Genomic DNA, 23226 nt, shown 5'->3' with positions numbered 1-23226 from the left:
ACAGGTAAGCATGGCCTGGGAGAACAAAACGAAGCAGGACACAGGCTAAGTTATGCAACTCAATGTGCATAACAAACACCCTCTTCCAGCAACCTAAGAGATGGCTTTATACATGGACTTCACCAGATGGACAACACTGAAATCAGATTGACTACATCCTTTGCAGCCAAAGGTGGTGGACATCTATACAGTCAGTAAAAACAAGACCTGGAGCTGACTGTAGTTCCGATCATGAACTCCTTCTTGCACAATTTAGGATCAGACTAAAGAGATTAGAGAAGACCCACAGATCAGCTAGATATGAGCTCACGAATATTCCTAAGGAATATACAGTGGACGTGAAGAATAGATTTAAGGGACTGGACTTAGTAGATAGGGTCCCGGAAGAACTATGGACAGAAGTCCGCAACATTGTTCAGGAGGCGGCAACAAAATACATCCTGAAGAAAGAGAAAGCCAAGAAGGCAAAATGGCTGTCTGCTGAGACACTAGAAGTAGCCCAAGAAAGAAGGAAAGCAAAAGGCAACAGTGATAGGGGGAGATATGCCCAATTAAATGCAAAATTCCAGAGGTTAGCCAGAAGAGATAAGGAATTATTTTTAAACAAGCAATGCGCGGAAGTGGAAGAAGACAATAGAATAGGAGGGACAAGAGACCTCTTCCAGAAAATTAGAACCATCAGAGGTAAATTCCAGGCCAAAATGGGTATGATCAAAAACAAAGATGGCAAGGACCTAACAGAAGAAGAAGAGATCAAGAAAAGGTGGCAAGAATATACAGAAGACCTCTATAGGAAGGATAACAATATCGGGGATAGCTTTGACGGTGTGGTCAGTGAGCTAGAGCCAGACATCCTGAAGAGTGAGGTTGAGTGGGCCTTAAGAAGCATTGCTAATAATAAGGCAGCAGGAGACGACGGCATCCCAGCTGAACTGTTCAAAATCTTGCAAGATGATGCGGTCAAGGTAATGCATGCTATATGCCAGCAAATTTGGAAAACACAAGAATGGCCATCAGATTGGAAAAAATCAACTTATATCCCCATACCAAAAAAGGGAAACACTAAAGAATGTTCAAACTATCGACAGTGGCACTCATTTCACATGCCAGTAAGGTAATGCTCAAGATCCTGCAAGGTAGACTTCAGCAATTCATGGAGCGAGAATTGCCAGATGTACAAGCTGGGTTTAGAAAAGGCAGAGGAACTAGGGACCAAATTGACAATATCCGATGGATAATGGAAAAGGCCAGGGAGTTTCAGAAAAACATCTATTTCTGTTTTATTGACTATTCTAAAGCCTTTGACTGTGTGGACCATAACAAATTGTGGCAAGTTCTTAGTGGTATGGGGATACCAAGTCATCTTGTCTGCCTCCTGAAGAATCTGTATAACAACCAAGCAGCAACAGTAAGAACAGACCACGGAACAACGGACTGATTTAAGATTGGGAAATCGAGGGAGAAAATGTAGAAACAGTGAAAGACTTTGTATTCCTAGGTGCAAAGATTACTGCAGATGCTGACTGCAGTCAGGAAATCAGAAGGCGCTTAATCCTTGGGAGAAGAGCAATGACAAATCTCGATAAAATAGTTAAGAGCAGAGACATCACACTGACAACAAAGGTCCGCATAGTTAAAGCAATGGTGTTCCCCATAGTAACATATGGCTGCAAGAGCTGGACCATAAGGAAGGCTGAGAGAAGGAAGATCGATGCTTTGGAACTGTGGTGTTGGAGGAAAATTCTGAGCGTGCCTTGGACTGCAAGAAGATCAAACCAGCCCATCCTCCAGGAAATTAAGCCAGACTGCTCACTTGAGGGAATATTAAAGGCCAAACTGAAATACTTTGGCCACATAATGAGAAGACGGACACCCTGGAGAAGATGCTGATGCTAGGGAGAGTGGAGGGCAAAAGGAAGAGGGGCCGACCAAGGGCAAGGTGGATGGATGATATTCTAGAGGTGACGGACTCGTCCCTGGGGGAGCTGGGGTGTTGATAACCGACAGGAAGCTCTGGCATGGGCTGGTCCATGAAGTCATGAAGAGTCGGAAGCGACTGAACGAATAAACAACAAATTATTCCATCATGGCTCTTCATAATCAAAATGTGAAGGTTTTCTTGTTAAGGGCAGCCTTGATCATATAGGCTTTAAAATATAAATAATTCCAATTCCAATTATATCTTATTTCGAAAGATGAAATTCTTTAACAGAAGAATGTCTCTTTTATTTTACTTTATTCCCTATATATTATAAGAATATTATTTCTCATGAGAAGCTATGAGCTCATTTTGTGGGTATCAAGATCATCTTAGAGTGATGAGGGAGGAACTATTCTAACTAGTTTGGCTTAAAAAAATATTGAGAAGGCAAGGAATAAGTACATACTGCATGAAATGTAAATAGTATAGCATGTAGATGTCTCTAAATTCAGCCTACAATTTAAATTTTCCAGACAAGCAGAATATAAGTTCCTCTTTAAGCATCAAGGAGTGACATAATTCCAATTTCAGCTCACTAAACTGAATATACATGCTCCCCCCAAGCATGATTGTAGATTTCCAAAGAAAAAGAAGGATTAGCACATGAATAAGAAAGCTAGAAGCAAAAACAGAAACAAACTAAAAACCAATGGTCATTAGTTAGAGCAGCTAGTTAAGGTGGGAAAGCCTATTCTCTGCAACAGAGGAGAACAGACAATCCTGCAGACTGGACAATTACAAAGAGCAAGCAGTAGGGATACAAACATCACAGGCACTGAGTCTGTAGGACAGAAGATAGCTGCAAACCTTGATTAAAGTCAAGCATGATGATTGTTTTCCTTAATTTAATAGGGCAACCATGTGGTTAAGCAAATGATGAAATTAGAAGGCATCAGCAAACAGGTTTTGAGCACATAAAGAAGGGCTACAGGGGAAAGTGCTCCATGTTTTTAAACTGTAATAATTTTATTTGTGAAATGTTAATAATGTTTTATTTAAACTATGAATACTGCTTCAATATGTTTTTAAAGTAGGAACCTGATGTAAAAATATTAAGATTTGCATTCAGCTAGGTATAATAAATTGGTATACTATATTTCTGGAATTCTAGTCTAAAACCTACAAAAGATGTGTGAGTAGCTGTAAAACACACACAGACACACACACATATGACCTTAACTAGCACTATGCTTTATTTGCATGCATGGGAGGAGAAAAGCCATGACTGGAAGGAAAAGTACAAAGAAATCCAAGATTTTACCATGAAGGGGGACAAGGTACTGTGGGTTTCTCAAAATAAACACAGAACAGAAATGAATTGTCTGGGTTGTACACTACAGTAAAAAATGAGAAAGCTAAGGCATAATTCAGAAGAAGGCTCAAATATGGAGACAGCTTTACAGATTACAAATCTGAAAAAAACTATATCTGAGTTCCTTATTTTATGAAAACTACATCCTCTGAACAGAATAGATTAAAATATAATTTAAATATCATTATCAGACAAGTAAGTACTTGCAGATAAGGTGGTGGGTGGGGTGGGGGGACTGAATCAGGTACCTAATACTCTAATGGACAATTTAAAAATTACAGGATATGTTGATAATGGAGATAACGATGAGCCTCAAAAAAAGTCATCTCTACCTCTACCTCTACCTCCGCCCACCCACCCCAAAAAAATCCAAACTGAGCAACTGTCTGTAAAATGCCATTAGGTGCAAAATTTTTATCTTTGCCACAGTTAAGTCTGGATACCATTGCAGACTTAAAGACACTACAGATAGAGAGCAATGAAAATCTGATGAAGGAATCCTTTTGTATTCCTCTAGTAGTGCAAATGTGTACCATCTGGTTCTCAAGAAACTATTTTAGTGATTTTGCCTTTTAAGCTGAAGTATCTATAAAATGTTATTAGTAGAAATGGGTGGAGAAAGGGCCAAGGAAAAAAATGATAGACCCCTGCCACCTCCCCTGCCCAATTCTTTACTGCTTTCACGCCTCATTCCACTGGAACAAGTGTCAGGGTAATGATGCCCAAGTGCTGAATCTCTCCCTGTTTTTCTGACATCCTATTTGTATCCTCTACAAATATTTAATATATAACAGAAAAGCTATTTTAAAAGCAGCATAATTCATTCCACTATCTTCCACCAGATTCAGCTCCAGAATTTCCAACCAGCATGGTCACTGCTGAAAATTCTTGGGAGTTAAAATGTGGATGGGTTGAGAAATATGTAGTAAACTTTGCTCTAAGGTTAGGCATTAGTAAATTGACCACTTATCCCAATACTAATATGATGAAAGTGGAGCACAATGCAGCAAATGGGTTGATACCATTTTGAAAACACTGGATAAACCAAGCATGGAGTGGAGATATTCAACAAAAATAAAATGTGCGATGATAGAAGATTGTTCTGAATTTTAGAATGAGCATCTGAACCCAATTCTGACCAGCTGCATTCAAGAATAAACTATTAGGAAGCTGAAGTTCCACAGGTCATGGTGGGAGGTCATGGTGGGAGCTACTCTCATAAGAAATGTATGGGGTGGGGAGGGAACAGCACAAAGGCATACTTTTGCCTAATAAGCATTTATTAGGAGAGAACTAAGTGATAGGAAAAATCTAGGGAGAGGTTAGCCTCATTCACATTTGATTTGGGGTTTTGTAAATCATAGTCTAATTAAGAGATGTATAATCTGACACTCCAAGGCTATAGATTGTCCCAAAAACATTAGACGTTGTTCCTAGAAACCTCCAAATGTTGATACCAAATTAAAAGCTTTGATATGAAAAAAAAACTGGGAAATAATTAGGAACCTGACTTGAGAGTAATTGTATTATCTGTAGTTAATTTTATTACATTTTTTATCCTGGTCCACCTAAAACTTTTTGCAGTGAGGGGCCTGGCACTACACTCAAAACACAATCAGAGCAGAAAAAGTGATATAGCCTTCATTTTTATTATTTAACATTATGTGAACCAGGCCATTTTGGTTTGTTTAACAGTTCAATAGTTACAACAAGCCATAGCTTAGTACAGTGTTCAAAATCAGCTATTGATTGAGCGGCATGAGGGAAGTATAGCCAAAATCAAATCTGACACTGCTTTAAAAATGTCAGAAGATCAGTGTTGATCTTTTGTTTTTCCAGCTCTTGTGTTATTTAAGAAGGAGTTAAGTCAATAGTTAAAATGCAGAATGATGTTATGCTAAACTCTGTAGCTTTATAGTTGTGCTAGAACCACAGGTTCACCAATATAATGGGCCTCATTACACTACAAACTCTGCACTCCACACTGTATATTTCTGTCTCTCCCCTTTCTCCACTCATGTTATGTTTTATATGTAATAACTTGCCCCATGATAGGAATTGTACTGCATTCTATCTACAATGCTATGTTCACTACGAATTATAGAAGGTGAAGTTCAACACATCTAGAGGGTACTAGGTTAGAAAAGGCCATCTTAGATTATCTGCTAAAGTTTTTGCTAATCTTAACTGCTAATATTTGTCCCAATATCTATTATGAATACCTTATATCACTTAAATCTCAGAAAAGTCTTTCAATTTCTTGAGTTTCTTCACATGGTATCAGTATGCAGGTATGGAAGTATTCACTCACATCTTTCTTGTGATGTTCTTTACTAACTGGTGAGCATTTGCACCATTCTTTGCTCTCTATCCAAGATCCACTGTTTGTCACCAGTGTAATTTTTGACCCATAATCTATTTTCTACCTAGCCTCACAGAACTTTGCATTTCAAGGGTACCCCATTTTGCCACTGAATTCCCTCTTTCCCCTCAGAAGCACACAAATCTTATAAACATTTAGCCTTAACACAATAAAAATCTCAAGGCTGGGTCAAAAGAACAGCTCACCAGCCCACAGAGCTGAAACAAGGAAGTAAACAAATACAGGAAATATACAAAGTACAGTCTTTGTCAAACAGTAAACCAGTAACAGACAAAACAAAACTACAGCTACAAAACACTACAGTAAAAGGATTCTGGCCTTTTGACTGAATGCAGGTATGTAACTTCTCCTGTTCCAGTTCAGCTTTATCTATCATGCTAAATCAAGGTAATCCTGCAGTGTTCTCTTCTAAATAAATTCCAAATAATCTGTTCTTCCATTAAACACTTTTCCTTTTCCTTTTCCACAGGACTAATAATGAGTCTGAGACTGTTGATTCAACCAACCTGTCTCCTCTCCAGTCTTGAAGATAAATGTATAAATAGGATCCTGATACAGTGATAGCATCCTAAAAGCAATGCTATAACCTGATATGTGTGTGAACTAACTCCCTGCTGTCCCAGTAGTATTTCTATTCTGTTGTAAAGGTGATGAGTCATAGAGTAGAACTAGTGAAGCAACAAAAATGCAGGTGTTGTGAAAGTGTGGCTCAAGGATGATTAGGCTACGTCCTAAAGCATGTTACCAGAACACTGTTCCACAGAACAAGGGGTAGCCGGAATCTAGAGACCATTGGTCAATGATTTTTTTCTGTAGTGGGGCAGATATTATGACAGGCCTGAGAGGCAAAAAAGAGAGCAAGACAAAAACAAACACACAAGCTCTTTAGCTAATATGTACCAGTGTTTGGAAATCCGATACCCTAGCAACCTTCTGTATGGACACTGACTCAATCAGATTTCAGTTTGCAAGAAGAGAAACAGTATTTTCTCTGAAAACAGATTAGCTGTAAAAATAGGTCACTTCTTTGCATTTTAAGGAGGATGGGCACAAGTTCAACATTTTTCTGATCTGTATTTGAAGCTTGTTGTTATTGTTTTAAACAGTCATGTAGTGTGATATGGCATTTCCAGACTACCAAAACTCATAAAACAACCTTTCCCAATAATTGAAGTATTTGGGACAACAATTCCCATCCTTCCTAGCCAGTTGGGCATGCGGATGCTGGTAATTGTTGTCCAATCTATCTAGCAAACACTAGATAGGGGAATACCAACACAGGACAACTTAACTGTTTTAACAATTAAAATATTAATGAAGTTTGCAGTTCGTGAAGCCCTGTTTGTTAATGACTTACCGATTCTTTTCTAGTTCATTGTGCGTAGACCTGGAAGATAAATCAAGAAAAAGAAATAAGTAAACATCTCTAGTCTAACTCAAAAACCCATTCTCATAAGCGCCTTTCTTTATTCTAGTGTCTTGCAAATAATTTAGTGGGTAATTCCTATCTTTCAGAGGAATTTGGAGAAGACCAAGTTGAATGATGGCTGCCATAAGCCATAAGCAGTTTTTCATTTCCAGTTATAAGTTTCATATTCAACAACATAACCAACTGTGTACAAAGAAATATGTACCAACTCTTCAACTAAGACTCAGCTTTTAATAATTACAACTGTAGCTCTTAGTGCAAAGTTCTAAGCTTTACAATTTCTCTTCAGCTCAATATCAATTTGCTTATTGCTTCGGTCACCACTATTCTCTAGTATGAAGCAGCCCATCATTTTATAAATATGATGCTGATTATATGGTTTAAAAGAAGTAAAAAGAAATAAATGGAAATAAAGGAGAATGCCCCTCATTATCCAGGGTCTTTCCTTATATTTAACTACTATAGACACCTATTCATGTGGATAGATCAGATCATGAAACCATAAGAAAATTATTTTAAAAATTTAAAACTCAGGATTATATGATCTTGTTCAAGCCAATTTACTACACTTTGCAAGCAATCTGCAAGTTTCCAAAGCTATTTGCAGAGTTCATCTTTTTACTGGTATGCTAACTGTAACATAAAATATAAGAACTTAATTATGTAGAATCTGACACTCATCAAATTATAAAGTACTAACATTAACTAAAAAGATTTTACTGTTTTTAAAAAATATACTGTAAAATAAGTTGATCCCAGAATGTCTATTTTGTTTTTTTAATACAAAGCCTATTATTTTAAGCAGATTTGACAAAATATTTCCTTAAGATTTATTTATTTATTTATTTAATCAATTTATATATAGCCACCCACCTCAAACCAGTGATTCTGGGCAGCTAACAATAATAACAACAATCAAACAATCAAAACAGTACCAAAAAATTAAATATGAATATGAATACAGCTGAGGTATTATCTTCACACTTTCCTGATGCTCAAATATTGTCTTCCATCATCAGTTGAAAGAACCTTTTATGAAAACCATGTGGTTGTAAAACTGAATTAATGAAGAATTCCAATCTCAATGAGAATTTTCTGTGGATCAGTAACTTCTAAAAAATAGTGGTAATGAAGAAATGCTAAGAGACATGTTAAAAAAAAACCCCACAAAGAAACTTTGAAGGATTAATCAGAATTATTTAAATTTCCAGCCTGGAGCTAGACTGTCAGTCAGATGTATCAGATACTCTAATTGTGATGGAGAAATTTGGAAACTGTGAATTGGAAATGGAATAACTTGTACTGATAGTTAGCTACTTTTCCACTGTTCAAAACACTATAAACAGCATGCAAGTTTAAAAGGAAAACAGCAATACCCGCCAAATTTTATTCCTTAAATGTACTTATCTATATTTTATTCTCTAAATATGCATATCTGTATGTATTAATAAGCTAATAAAATCAGATTTTAAAAACAATTATCCCTGCACTGCATTAGCAGGCAGCAATTTAAAAATACAAGCAGATGGGACAAGATATCATGTCCCTCAGGACATAGCAAAGAGAAAAGGGAGCACTTCTCTATTTTGGGTTACACCAATCAATCTCAAAAATATCTTTCTCAATTCATTGGCATGTCACAGCAACCTCCCTATTCATTTCTAGTTTTGACCTAAAATTCTTGAAGCCCACTGATTACCATAATATCACATATATTTTGTTCAACACTTAGGAAACAAAATTATAGAATTAATAAAGCATGCCTATTTATTGTATTCTTTATCATGCATGTATAAATTTTTTGTATTTGGATTGTTAAATCCAAATGCAAAAAATGCACGAGTGACTGTTCAAAGGAGGCCCTTTAAACAGTCACTCATGCCCTTGTTATGTCTCATATAGACTATTGCAATGTGCTCTACATGGGGCTACCCTGGAAAAGTTTCCGGAAGCTTCAGCTGGTCCAGAATGCAGCCGCGCAGGCTGTTTTTGGCGCCCTAGAAGGGTACATTTAACACTACTGCTGCGCAAGCTACATTGGGTATTTATTTATTACAATAATTTTATATTTGTATATTTTATTTTATTGTATGGCTGTTGTTTTAATCAATTATTGTAAACAGCCCAGAGTCCCCCGATGGGAGGAGATGGGCGGGAACAAATTAAATAAATAAATAAATAAATAAATAAATATTGTGAAGCAGAGAGTATTTTTTTAATATCTGAGAAACACAAATGAAATTCTTTTGAATGGGTTAAAGACAAGGAAAAACCCACACAGTTACAACCATATGCAGTGGAAGCAATCTGTATATAAATCACAACTGTATATTAATAATTTTATTTACTGTTTGTTCCTGCAGGAAACATCTCCCCCTTTCTGGAGACTCCATTAAGGGCTACAACTCCTATGCAAAGGACTGAATTCCTAGATTATAATCAAACCACTCATCAAGGTTGGAGCTGAAAGAACAAAGTTCGGCCCACCACTGGGAACAAAATTAAAACAGCAGGCTCTCCTTTACTTCTCACACATAGGAGATTCTATTACTTATCTTCCTTCCATCAAAACACCACAAATGAGGAGGGCTGCCATCTTCTCATGAAGTTTGTTAATTTATACTGTGATTTAAAACCATACTGGCATAAAATAAAATAGTATGAACTTTCCCACATAGGAGTGAAAAAGAAAGAAAAAAGAAAAACTTCTGCAGCTGCTAAATATATCCTGTCAGACTACTACAAGGAACAATCCTTAAAATAGAAAACATTTTGAAATACATGTAGTGTTCTCCTTGGTAACTCAAGAGATAATCAGTGTTCTCTCCTTAGAAAATATGCTGTTTTTGTCTCCTGCATCTTCATAAAACATTTCTAACTAAAACTAAAATTAGAACTCAACTATCTTGCAAAGTTGTCTGTGCACATAATCATTAAACAGAATAGTCTCTTCTTGTCAACAGACTAGATCAGCCATCTCCAACCTGATTATGGTCTAATCTTCTCATAATAGGCCATGTCAGTTGGAGATGATGGAAGTCTAGTACCCTCACATGTGCCAGGTTGAAGCTACCTACTGTAGTGGTATGCAAGAAGACAATACTTCACTTGTAAGAAGTATTAGATTCCAAGCAGACAATCTAGCATTTCCATTTCATAAACTATGCTAAGCTTCAGTGCTATCATTACTATTCCTTCCTGCTTTGTACCAAGCAGCTACAAATTCAAAAGCAAAGCTTCATTAAGTAAATTGTTTAGTAGCCATCAGCATGAAGAGATCTTTCAAATAAGCCACTCCCTGCAAATAAGATTCTTAATCTTTGGGTGTAGCACTAACATGGTTCATATTAAAGATGGAGGCCTAATGAATAAGCTGGGAGCATCTGACAGTACCAAAAAAAGAAAAAAAGAAAAGATGAATATCTGAATCAACAAGAATTATCTGTAGGAAAATAAATATAATTCACATAAACTACTAACCTAAGGATTGCTCCATGAAATAAATAATGACATCATCCATAGTTTACCCTACTATAGCCAAAGGGAAGGAAGAAATAAAGCTCTGTTAGAAAGGACTCCTATGTCCTCTCTCCTGTACAGCCTTAAGCATTGTTTTTAAATCCTCCAATTTTTGTCTAGTTGATTTATCTTACCTTTCCTTCAGGAGCTCAAGATCACATATATAGTGCTATGACTTGGACCCCAAACAGTACTTTTCTGCTAATGGAAAGAGAGTTTTGACTTAGCTGAAGAGTGCAGTGGGTCTAGTAAAATAAAGAGATGTTCCTCCATTTGAAATCTGAATTCCATATTGTATGCTGTTTCTAATTTAAACTGGACCTTGCCACAGAACAACAGATCTGTTATGCTCAGAGTCAATTTCCAGCAACTCCAATCAGTTATCCCTCTCAGTTCCAGAATAACCCCACTTAGATAGATAGATAGATAGATAGATAGATAGATAGATAGATAGTTTTCCTAGAAACATCAGAGTTCCCACAAGCATACTAACACTTTCTCATTTTTGTGAATGACAACATTCAAAGAAATGAGACTGCTAAGATCATTCATCTATGCACAAAAAGCCCTTAATGGAGGGATATATGTTTAGTTTTGCTTTGAAAATACAAGGAATTTTGCTTAATGGTGGGCAGTATTCCTTCCAGTGAGGTTTCTCTTTTAAAAACCATCCACATATCAAATGAAAAGGAGCTTAATATTTTTGCATATCAGATCGTTGACAGAAAAATATTTGTAGAAGAAATTAAAATTAATTAATTAACTTTTCCTCTCTTCCCATATTTAGCATTCAGAATGGGTAATAAAATTATTCTTGGCACATGTGATTAGCAGTGTCACAGAAGAAGTATATACTACAATTCTGTCCTACCACCATACTAGATTCAGTGAAGTAATGGGATTTAAAGAGAAGCAGCAGATTTGGAATTCTAAATCCTGAAACATTATGCAGGTATTGTACCAGGCACAAATAAAATGCAACACAATATATATATAATATATCACTACAGACTGACTACAGTACATCACTCAGTTTGTCATAGAGTTATCAGGACTCATTGAACAGTTGTGCCAGCCTATATCTCTGCTAACAACAAATTATTGAAATATTAAGAAACACTGTGATTCTCAGCACAAGCAAGGCAATGTAAATAATACATTTATTTAACCCAGTTTTCTTATTTAATAAAATACGTTTCTAGAGATGGAAAAACGACCTTTAGAAATACAGGTTCATGAATATCAAAGCTAACCGCTACGAGGGACAGAAAGTAACGTTTGGTGGATAAGCAAGCAATTCTGGCAATTGGTTGTAAGCCATAGGGATCTTCTTAGTTGTCTTGAAATTCACTCAAATGCCCCAGATTTTCTGGGAAAACAGATATTAAGCTAAAAATTGGAGTGGCAAAGAAAGTAGCTGGGTAGATTTGAATTCCAGAAAGTTTTAGCCTTAGTGGATCAAGCAGGAAAGCTGTAACTCAAACTTCTATGTACTCTGCACATGTTCCCTTATTCCACTCACACTTAAAAATACATTCTCCAGTCTTTAAAAGAATAGGAGGAGATAAATCTATCAGTGTGTGACTGATTCTACAATCAGTCAGTAAGCTTTATAACTCAAATTTAAAAACATATCTCTCAATTCCTAACCCCTCATTCCAACCATTACATCATACTCCTGGAAAGTGATACTAAACTCCAAATCAGACAACTTAGAACAATTCTGTGCATTTAAATATAAAACTTGCCCAGTCACAGGAGGGAATTGGATTTTCACAGCAAAGAAATGTGCAAGGGAGTCATTGTTTCAGCCATTTACTTCCCAGCAGCTTCTCTATATGAAACCATTTAAATGAGGAAAAAGAACCTACAGGAGAATTCTATAAATTCCTCATTTTTTGTTGTTAAAAATCCTTCTTTCAATGTGCCTGGGATATAGTTATATTTAAATGCATTTCCAATAATTTCTAGGTTATCTCTATAGCACAGTACCTTAGAGGATTTAGATTTCTAAAATACTCTGTGCAACACAATTCCTTTCTGAGACCTTCTTGTCAGGAAATGGAAGGCAAACCCGAGCTAAGATATTACTATAAGATAGTTCTTTAAAAAAAAAGACAAAGAATACCTACAAAGATCTCAACATCCAGATATTAAGCAAAGAATCAAGTAAGAGATATGCAACACATCTGATCTAGCACTTGAAAGTAAACTATGCGCTTGCAAACTGTATGCTATTTACTTTACTGATTTAGACAGTTATATTATAGTTCTGAATATGGGGATACCAAATATTGCTAGTAGATCTAATACAAATAATACCCTTTGCCTATGGTGACATTTTTAAAGCTTTGAGCAAAATACACAGAAAAAGAGCATAAGAAAGACAGACTGAAGGCCTTAAGACATACAGTATACAAAAATGCTTAAGCCTTTACATATGCATGTGTATCAGATGGAAAGGCCTGAATACAAGGGGTAGCAGCAACTACTTTAGAATTCAGTACACTGCTTTATACACCACCATCTGAGGCTCATAAAAAAGCCTTCTAGGTTCAAGGGAGCTTTCTTTGTCATGCCTTATTTCTGGGAAGTACCTGGATTTTCCTTCAGTATAACAGGACTCCCTATTACAGTATAAATTAGATTTCTCAGCTTTAATGCTCAAGTATAGTATTTCTATATGGGAGCAGACAGATCAGGAGTATGGAGGAGACAGGAGGCTATGGAGCATCAGCATTAGACAAGGTGACTCATCAATATTTTAGCAATATAACATATACATAAAGTTCCCATGGAAAAAGTAAACAGAAAATGTTAACCAAGCGATCATACTGCTTCTGTCCTTGAAACCTAGCAATAGCGGCATTCACTTTCTAAGAGACAGAAGCAGTCTATTTGTGATAGCAAAGGGCGGTTACTGAAGTTGGTCTCCTATGAGTACCCTGATAGGAATTATCAGGTTGCCTACAGATGTTCAAAAAAGCTATGCTGTCTGCCATTATCCAATCTCAAGCAGAGGTCATTACAACAGACTGCATTACAACCTACCACCTCTGCTTGTACCTGGCACTTGTTTAAACAAGGTATTCCCTCTTCAATTTTCTACCTTCCCAACAATCCGGTGAGATTGTTTAGGTTGAAAACTAATTACCCAATTTTACGGATGAGCAGGAACATGATGCTAGATGGGCTCCTTTTCTGCTGCTCAGTTTTCTATACCACACGACTGCATCTGTTCTACCCACCCCCAAGGGTGGATTATACACCAAATTATCTCCTGCAAGTTAGCAACACTGAACTGTTCTCCAAAGCTCCCTGGATTAGAAGCAGTCACTAAACTCACAGCATTGGAATAACAGGAAGGTCAAGTAATCTTTGCTGCCTAACCAAAATATTCATTCTATTTGGTTAGGCAACAACCAATATTTGAGCACTTAAAGTTGGTTTTCACCTGGATTAGAAAACAAGTGAAAGGAGCCAAGATATATCTCTAAAATATATACCACTCCTATTTTCTTGGCCAACAGAAAGAACAATATACATACCAAACTTAGTAGCTCAAGCAAACTAGTTCTGTGAAGAGTATTGCTATTACATGCCTCTCTTTGCCATAGGTAGCTGGAATAAAAGGTGAAGTAGAAAAAGGTAGCTTGAACTGCACACATTTAGGGCTCAGAACTAAACTCCATCTCCAAATATTTTTACATAGTAGACATCATTAGGTGCTGGACAGCATCCACATAGATTGTGGGTTACAAACTGTATGGGTGTAAATCCAGGTTTAAGAAGCTGACATCTCCCTTAAATTAGCGTAGGTCTAATATAGCAGAAACAGTAAGAGTCAGTGTGCATTTCTATAATAAGGAACAATCCTGAACAGAATTATCTGTTGCTTCCATTGCACCTGACATAAGAGGGCTGTTTATAACTTAATACCAGTAACTATCTTTGTGGTCTGAAACAGCAGATCAAGACCCAATCAGAACCCAACCTATAATGAACTCATAGCATGCTGCACAGGATAGGACTGCATCAAATGCTGAGCATAGCTGCAAAGATATCCACAGGTACATCTGTGGAGTCATCCATATTTTGCTTTTTAGATGCAAGGATAAATTGCCTATGTTTAAAAACTGCAAAATATATTTGCAATGTCATCAATTACTAAAGAGTGAGGTTTCTCTGACTTATACTTAGACGTGGTAAGTAGAGAGGACATATCTTCTGTTTATTGCAGGGAAACTCAGTCAAACAGCTATTTATTTAAACTCTGGGGTTCTTTTTTAACTAACACCAGGCTAAGAACAGAGTTCTTCTCAACATGTTTCAAGAACTTGATGAAATTAAAGTGTTACCACAAATCAAGTGCTAAAACTTTAAAAATCTTAAAAATCTTTAAAGATTTTTAAAGAAGTAGCTTTGCTTTGACAAAAGGAAAAGTAACACCAAAAATAATATTGAAATAAAACACACTCATCAATAATGCTATTTATTTTCCCTTAGATATACTGCAGCAATTATAAATCTTAATGATATATATGAGTTTGAATTCAGTGGCATATTTCATCAATATCCAGAATGAGATTTATTAAAGAAAATCATAGATACAGTGTAACATTTAGCCTATGTTGATATTGTGAATGAAAACAACACCTCCTCTTATTTCATGGATAGGATATTTCTTGGGTCATTGAATGGATCTAAGCCCCAGAGCAAAACTTCCCTTGGACCAATTCCTAGAACACTTTTAAATTGTTCATGGAACACTGTACTCCACAGAATATAGTTTAAGAAACACTAATCACCACAAATGTATTTCTGACTTGGCCTGGATTTTTAAATATTTTATGATTAATAATAACAATAAATTAAATTTATATGCTGGATGACTCTGGACTCTTTCCGACTCTAGGAAATAGAATTTTTGAAACTACTACTGCACCAAAATTTTAACTAAGTTCTATTTCAGACGTGCAAGTAACTCTTTTCAGAGGAGGAAAATGTATTTGATACATAGGCATGGTCCTACTCACCACTGTTCGAGGCCTATTTTCAGCCACTGATTCTTTTGCTTCAGAGGGATCTTTTACATCAAAAATATATTTCACCATGCAGTTCTGACCAAGAATCAAGGATCAGGAGCATGGCCAGTTCTGAGTTTAAAACAACATCATAAGGGGAAAATAAAACCCTTTCTCTTTCCAAATGTTTAAGAAATTAATGGAAAGAGGAATGTATCCAGTCATTATCCACCTGCACTACATTATTTTCAATAGGATTTATTTATTTATTTAACAGCAACCACATGTGCCTTTATTCATATTACAGCTTGTTGAAACAAAACCTGAATGAAAGAGGGGTAGAGGCCAAACACACCTCTGGGGGGAGGTATAAAGAAATTTAAGTAATCTGTTGTTTGGAGCTTCTTTTGTACTAGCTCCCTCAGCCATTCTGGCAAAGCCTTATGGAATCTGTAGCTCAAAACATCTGAAAAGACTCAGGTTGACTACTCCTAAGACAGATGGAGCAAGGAACATTAATTTGGTTGCTTTGGCAACAAGGACATATATTTTCCCTTACTTCAGTACTTACTGCTTACAGAAAAATTTCACACCCTCCCCATAAGAAACATCAAGAAGTTGCCCAAAGGCAAGTTCATTCCATGAAATACATCCCTTCACTTGGCATTTTGACCTAGTGCTACTTAGACTGAATTAAGCTTGCTAACAGTTTGCCAAGTACCCATTTTTTATGCCCAGAAACAAATGAAATTTACAAATATCAGACATGGGAATTTTCACTGTGAGCAACAACAACAAAAAGTCTAGCAAATCAATTTCTGTCAATATATTATTTGGGAAAGTAGAATAGGGAAAGTAGAATGGCCTCAGTGGCAGATTATATATGTCAGTGTAGTAATGTCCCTCCTCCATGTTGCCAGACGTTGTCCTTGAAATTATGCAGACACACTTATTCCTCAGGGAGCTCTGTCATGCATATCAATATTAGTCCTTCCATATTCTGTCATGTATATTCAGTAATGTCTCTGGTGTAATCCTGGGTGTAGTCATATTCTGAGCCTTATACAGTAGAGCCATTCACTGTCTTAATGCATTATGGTTCTCTGTAAGAAGTTGTCTGTTACAGTAAAATTGGATCTACATGTAATATATCTATTTTTGCAAGGATACTGGTTTCTAACATTTCAGTTTTTTTACATATGTCTACCTAGAATTATTTTTTTCTGTGTTCAACAGACCTTACATCCAGGTAAGTGTGCACAGGAATGAACTTATTCAACAGGACTCAGATTCTATACTTTAAAATGTTATATCTGCATAAACATACTTAACATTGTACTGTATCATTTCCACTTCTGTGCCTTTTAAAAACATTTGCTAGTCCTGGGCTGGCAAAAGGTGGATAGCCTTGCTGGGCAATAAAGGAAGTGGTTGCCCCCTTCCCAAATTACCTTTAGCCCCAAAAAGGGCCACAAAAGCAATCTGGAATTCAAAACTGATGTTTACATTGATATCCAGGCCATGCAACCTTCTCAGATTTCCAGACATATCTGGATTTTGACAAAATGTCAAAGACATGAGCACAAAATAGCTGCCAGAAAAATTTGGTAAGGCTGTCATGAAAGCATAGCCACTGACACAATGGAGCACAGCAAGTAAGTAAAAAAAAAAAGTATTTAAACGAAAAAAATTTTTTTTTCCAAACTCCAACCACCTACATCTCTTTCACACACAAACATCTTTTTGGGGAGAGAGAGAGAGAGATCTCTCTACCCGAGAGAGAGAGAGAGAGAGAGAGAGAGAGAGATTCATTCATTCATTCATTCATTCATTCATTCATTCATTCATTCATTCATATTCCTACTAATCGCCCTACCCCATGTATAAATACCTCCCCCATACTCAAAATTGCTCTATTTTCACTAATGGCAACCAAACACAGCAGTTTTGACCCCTTTTTCAGGCAGAAAAGAGAGCCATGAGCATGCATCCCAACCACCACGAAGAAGAGAAAATGAGTCCATTAGCAGCAAAAACAGAGCAATTTTGACCCATTTTGCTGGGAGGAACAGAGTAATGAAAGGCTTGCCTTCTCTCTCCCCCTGCTAAGAGGTAGGGAACCTCTTTATTATTAATGGCTCTTTGCCTTCTTTGTTTCTAACTCCTCCTATATCACCAGCAGCTCTTCCTTTACTGCTGCTATTTCCTCTTCCACACTACACTTGCCTCTCTCTCTCTCTCTCCCAGACTAGCTACAGGATCACCACACAAGCCAGCTAGTTGAAGTTGCATTTGGTGTGTACCATTTTAGACTAGAATTTGCTTCTCTATCCTAGGGAACCAATCAATCACAGGAAATAGCAGCAACTGATTGGTTTAACTCACCACTGGGCTAAGGAAGTCAAATCTGTTTAAAATGGTGCATAAATAGCTGTAGTACAATTTCTTAGCCTGCTATACAACCTTTTCCTGATTTAAGATTATACATTTTGGATGCCCTACTTATTGGCCCACCATTTAAAGGGGCATCAGAGAGGGAACCTTCTCAATAATGACCACTACTCTAATAAATTCCCTTCCAAGAGAAACGCTGTTAGTTAAATCTGGAGTTGCTTTAATGTATGCTTTATAAACATTATTTATTCTCCTTGGTTTTTAACTGAAAAGATTCTAGGGTCTTATCATTTTTTTATTCTTTTGTTTTAAAATATTATACATTTTAAGGTATGTTTATAATTTTCAAATAATGTTACAATTTTATATTGTATTCTGCTTTAAGACCATGATCTTGAAAGGCAGTTAAGAAATGAATAAATAAAAAGTTAAGTTTTAAACAAAAATATTAAAGCACTTTGAATATTAGAAACAGCCACATTAAGATGGCAAGGGAGGGCAAGAGGACATTGCAAATCACACACATACATGCTACTTACAAAACAACTTAAATTCTTCTCCAGCCCTTTTTTGTCATTCCTGAAAAACTTCTATTTATGGATATGAACTCAATCACTAGAAGTTATTGCTACGTTTAGAATATGATTAGTCAACATTATTGCCCCAAATATTATAACATTATACTTAATCAGTTTTGCACTCCACTACTGAGATGTTTTGAAGGAACTTTACAAACCATCCCAGATTTTTTACAAAGCAATTTACTCTGACTTGCATGCTTCCACTTTTTTTTAAATATAAGCTGGTCATGAAGTTGTACCTCCTGTTTCTACTAATAGCCACCAGTGTTCTTATCCTCAATTTGTTGTGTCCTTTTCTGAACCCAGTTAGATTGTTGGATTATACAACAGCCCATTTAAATTTCATTAACCCTGATTATACATTGGAAAAAGCATCAGTTTGCATACATGTGGGTTTTTTTTTATTTCATGCTCATGCAACAACTCTTTAGCTATGAAAGAGCCACTGAGACTGCAATCCGCCAGCCTCTACTCCCACATAAATCCAATTGAAACAATTAAAAATTGAGCAAGAAAAGGAGATTATGGTGCTTTACTCTGCGAGGCTAAAAAGATCTTATATGCCCCCTGCCTATTTTATATCACTTCAAAAACCTTTTCCTATGCACATTCAGTTTTAGTATCAGAGGCTAGCTGAAAATGACTTGAATTGACTTAGCATAAGAATTTAAAATAACAATAGTAAGGACATTTCGGAAAGAATTTCTGGAAAAAGCTTCCTCCCTTCTCAACTCATGTAGCCATAGTAGGAAGGAGTCAAACAGGAAAAGAGCAGATAAGACAACTATAGCTGTTAAATCCAAAACTGCAAATCATCTCTTTCACCATTTGTTGCTGTCTTCCCTGTCAAAAAAGGAAGATCCAGCAGAAATGATGAAATGTATGCCTGTCTTATCTGAATGACTTTATGAAGTTGTGAATTTTCCTTGGTTCTGTTTTGTGGTACTTTAACAGGTTTACCTCCACTGTTTTAGTTTCTGCTGCTTTTAATTGATTGTTTTATTATTTGCTTCTATTTATTGTAACAGTGTATTATTACATGTCACCCTAAGAACTGCTGTTATTGAGGGACTAATAATTTTTAGAAATTAAATACAAAATAAATATGGGTCAGTGCTGAAAGTCCCAGAATTCAGCTGCTACTGCTAGGATTGGTTACTTTTATTCTAAATTTAGTCTACCATTAATTACAATTGTACACCAAATTCTTTGAGGCACATATTTGGCAAACCAAATTGTACGGACCACATATTTGTCTCCCCAATAAACTCAGCACCAGCAGACCAGACAGTAGAAAGTACATTGGAAGTACAACCTTGCATGTGTCATCATGCGTGTCAACAACATACATCCTATTGTGACAAATGGACTGTGTAAAATTTTATTTCATCCTAAGACACCAAAATTGTGCCAATGATAGCCATTCTATCCAGTTTCAGTTACCTGAACTATTTCTCCTGGCTGACTGTTATAAGAATGGTAACTTTTGAGAATAGAGGCCTAGTTTTTCCTCTGCTTGTCCTGTATCTGCTTCCTTTGAGTGTTGCGTTTAAAACATTTAAGTCTTAAGAACTGTTACCTGTATAATACTGATCTTCATAAACTTCCATGTGAGACTTTTTGGCTAAAGAATGAATACTATTTATATAAACAAATTTATATAAAGTAAATACTATAGCATTTATACTATCCTATACATACTAGAGTATTTATTTAAGCCTTTGCCCAGCCTAGGCTGATACACCATTTGGGACTCTACAGGGATCAGGAAGCTCTGATGGCAGTAACCCATGCCAGCATCACCACAGGGCTTGACTATGCAGAATGCTCTAGATGGGGCTGCTTTGAAGACAACTCAGGAGTTACAGGTGGTGCAGAATGCAGTAGCCAGGCTTCTGGCAGAGACTCACTACCACAATATTACACCAATTTTGGGAGTTACACAATAGCCTTCCAAATGCTAGTTTTTACCTATAAGATCCTTTACAGCATGGCTCTGAGCTATATCAGGAACCATCTTTCCCAAAACGATTCTGCCTGTTGTGTCATGGCCCCCTTAAAGTCCTGTCTCCCTGCAAGTGAGATAAAAGGGTTATGGAGCAGAAGGCTGGCTTTCTCTACATTAGTCCTGATGATTTTAAAACTCCGAAGCTCCAGAGCTATGCTTGGTCTCCGTCATTACATCTCATAAGGCAGGGAAAAGAAATTCAGTGAGTGGTGACTTGGCTGCCATTGTTCTTTTCATATGTTTTCACACATTTCTCTGTGTTCTTTGGGGTCACATTATATTGTGTCGGGTGGATGGGATCTATGATGTATGTTTTTAATGATTTTGCTTTTGCACGCTACCCTGAGTCTGGTGACATAGCCAGTATAAAAATGCTTTTAATAAATAAATACAATTTAACTCCATTTATGCATTTATTCCACTTCAAATTTTGCTTCTTCTATACATATTCATTTGTTTACAACATTTATATTGTTTCCCATAGAATATGTTACAATCACATTAACATTAAAAAAGTTACTGTGAGACATGTACATAAAAATGAAAGAGTAAAAACAAGGAAAATCTTTACTATGCACATTCTTACATTTCTGTACATCCATATTATTAAGGGGAAAAGCCCCGCTCCCTTGGGGTCCTTTTTTCTTGCTACTACCAACACCTAAGACAAAATTCCTGTCTGTGGAAATACATGAAGCTGTGTGACTTCTTTGTTTTGTTTCATTTGACATGGCATTCAGCTAAAATGTCATCACTACAGATATTACAAGTATGGCATTGCAGTATTAGAGATGACTAATTCGGAAGGCATCATTTAGTGTTAATGTTATCATGTTTTAGAACAATGATTCGTAGTGAATCCTCTACATCACATATTTAAATAAGTAAACAACTGCCTTCTTACTGGGAAGGTGGAGTCATATTTGATTAAAATGGCTCATAAATCACCAACAGAGAGCACTAGAAAAATTATACCTTTGGAAAATATTGTTGCTGTAATCAGGTAAGTCAGTCTTTGGCATAAAACAGTTCACAAATCTACAAAATATATTCATCTCCTGGAACACAACTCTATTGTACTGCAATTGTTTTGCTCATGACTTTCCATCGATTGGTTTGTTAGCTTGACATTATTATATGTATAGAACATGCCATATGAGGGACAGAAAGCAGGGTTCTATTATCAGACTATTAATAAACTATTCAATGTGAGTTTTCATAGTCCATCAGATTCTGAATTACATTATACCAAAACATATTTTTAAATCTGCACAGAAATAATACATTGTAAAACTACATCTTCAATTGGTGTTCAAGCAAATATGACTTGATCTAAAACTCCAAGTTTGTATATGCTCTGCAATTGAAAATGTTTAAACTACAGACTTAATATGCTTACCTGGGGCAGAGGGGTAGGAGTGGGGAATCCCATATCTCCACTGAATACAGTGGGATACATTTCAGAATAAAAATGCAAAGGATTTTCCCCCCAGATTAATAATAGCCTCTCTAGAGTAAAATCATCTACTTGGGAAAGCTTTCAATGATGATGCAAGTTACATAAAAGGAGCGTGGGGAACCTGCAGGGACAAGGCATTACGTACTCAGCTAACAAGCTGGTTCTGCAAGATTTAAAGAGACAGCTAACACAATGCCACATTGGCCAATTCTTCTATTAAAAGCCACAGACTTGCAGATTATCAAGGGCTGGAGAAGCAAGATTATGAGGAAAGGGGAACTCCTGCAAAAGAGCCAAGTAAATATAACCTATTCTCCCTGTTGGGTACATGAAATGTTTGAGTCTTTCCACTCTAATAATCGCCTCTTTTCAACCCCCTTGCAGACTGTTACCTGTTTGTAGTGCCTGTGCTGTTGCCTCCACTGCTGTGCTTTCTTGACCGGCTCAGTCTCTGCAGTGGCTTTGGGTCCTGCAGCCCAAAACTTGTCATGGAAGGGAAGGCTGAGGCATACCCATGTTCACACTCTGCATAAATTAGGAGCAAATGGAAACAGAAGGAACAGTCAATAAGAAACAGCATTTTCCAAAGACAATGCCAGCAGAGCCCTGAATGACTTGTCAGGGAATGTTCTCAGCTTCAAACAAATGTGAGAACACTCGGACATAAAAACCACAGGCAATGCACCTGTTCAAGTAAGGCTTAGAGTCCAAATCCCTTTGAGTCAGTCTTGACTCCTGGTGACCACATGCAGTTTTCTCTCTTTTTCAGAAGTAGTTTCCCACTGCCTTCTTCCTAAGTCTGAGAGAGAGAGTGAATGGCCCAAAGTCAGCAAGCTGATTTCATACCTAAGGCAGGACTAGAACTTACAGTCTCCCAGTTTGTAAGCCAGTATCTTTAATCACTATCCCAAACTAGCTTTCCAATGTATGTTCCAAGACAACCTCAGAAGTCTGTATCAAAGCTTCTTGATCAAAATCCAGAGCACATTAAAAGAAATTCTGCTACTCTGCTCACATTTCTCCATCTCACTTGTCTATAGCATGTGAATCTCTTTGGCCCCACTTTTTTCCCTCTCCAAGCAACTGCTCCTTTCAAAACAAGTAAGCTGGATGCTTATTTCCAGGAGGGTGGGCCA

General features: G+C 36.7%; 1 protein-coding gene across 3 annotated transcripts in view; it reads right to left on the bottom strand.

The window, feature by feature from the left end:
• Positions 1-23226, bottom strand: part of MXI1 (MAX interactor 1, dimerization protein) — an 80707-nt gene that overhangs the window by 42473 nt on the left and 15008 nt on the right. For all 3 annotated transcript variants that reach the window (XM_063307131.1, XM_063307132.1, XM_063307133.1), the window contains 2 exons: positions 22483-22615; positions 7034-7063 (listed from right to left, as the gene is read on the bottom strand). In XM_063307131.1, coding sequence (XP_063163201.1) covers positions 7034-7063; positions 22483-22615 — 163 coding nt within the window. The remainder of the gene's footprint in view (positions 1-7033; positions 7064-22482; positions 22616-23226) is intronic.

The sequence above is a fragment of the Candoia aspera genome, chromosome 6, assembly GCF_035149785.1.
Source record: "Candoia aspera isolate rCanAsp1 chromosome 6, rCanAsp1.hap2, whole genome shotgun sequence".
NCBI classification, from domain to species: Eukaryota; Metazoa; Chordata; class Lepidosauria; order Squamata; family Boidae; genus Candoia; species Candoia aspera.
The sequence above is the reverse complement of the archived record's forward strand: the minus strand, read 5'-3'. Positions and strand labels throughout refer to the sequence as shown.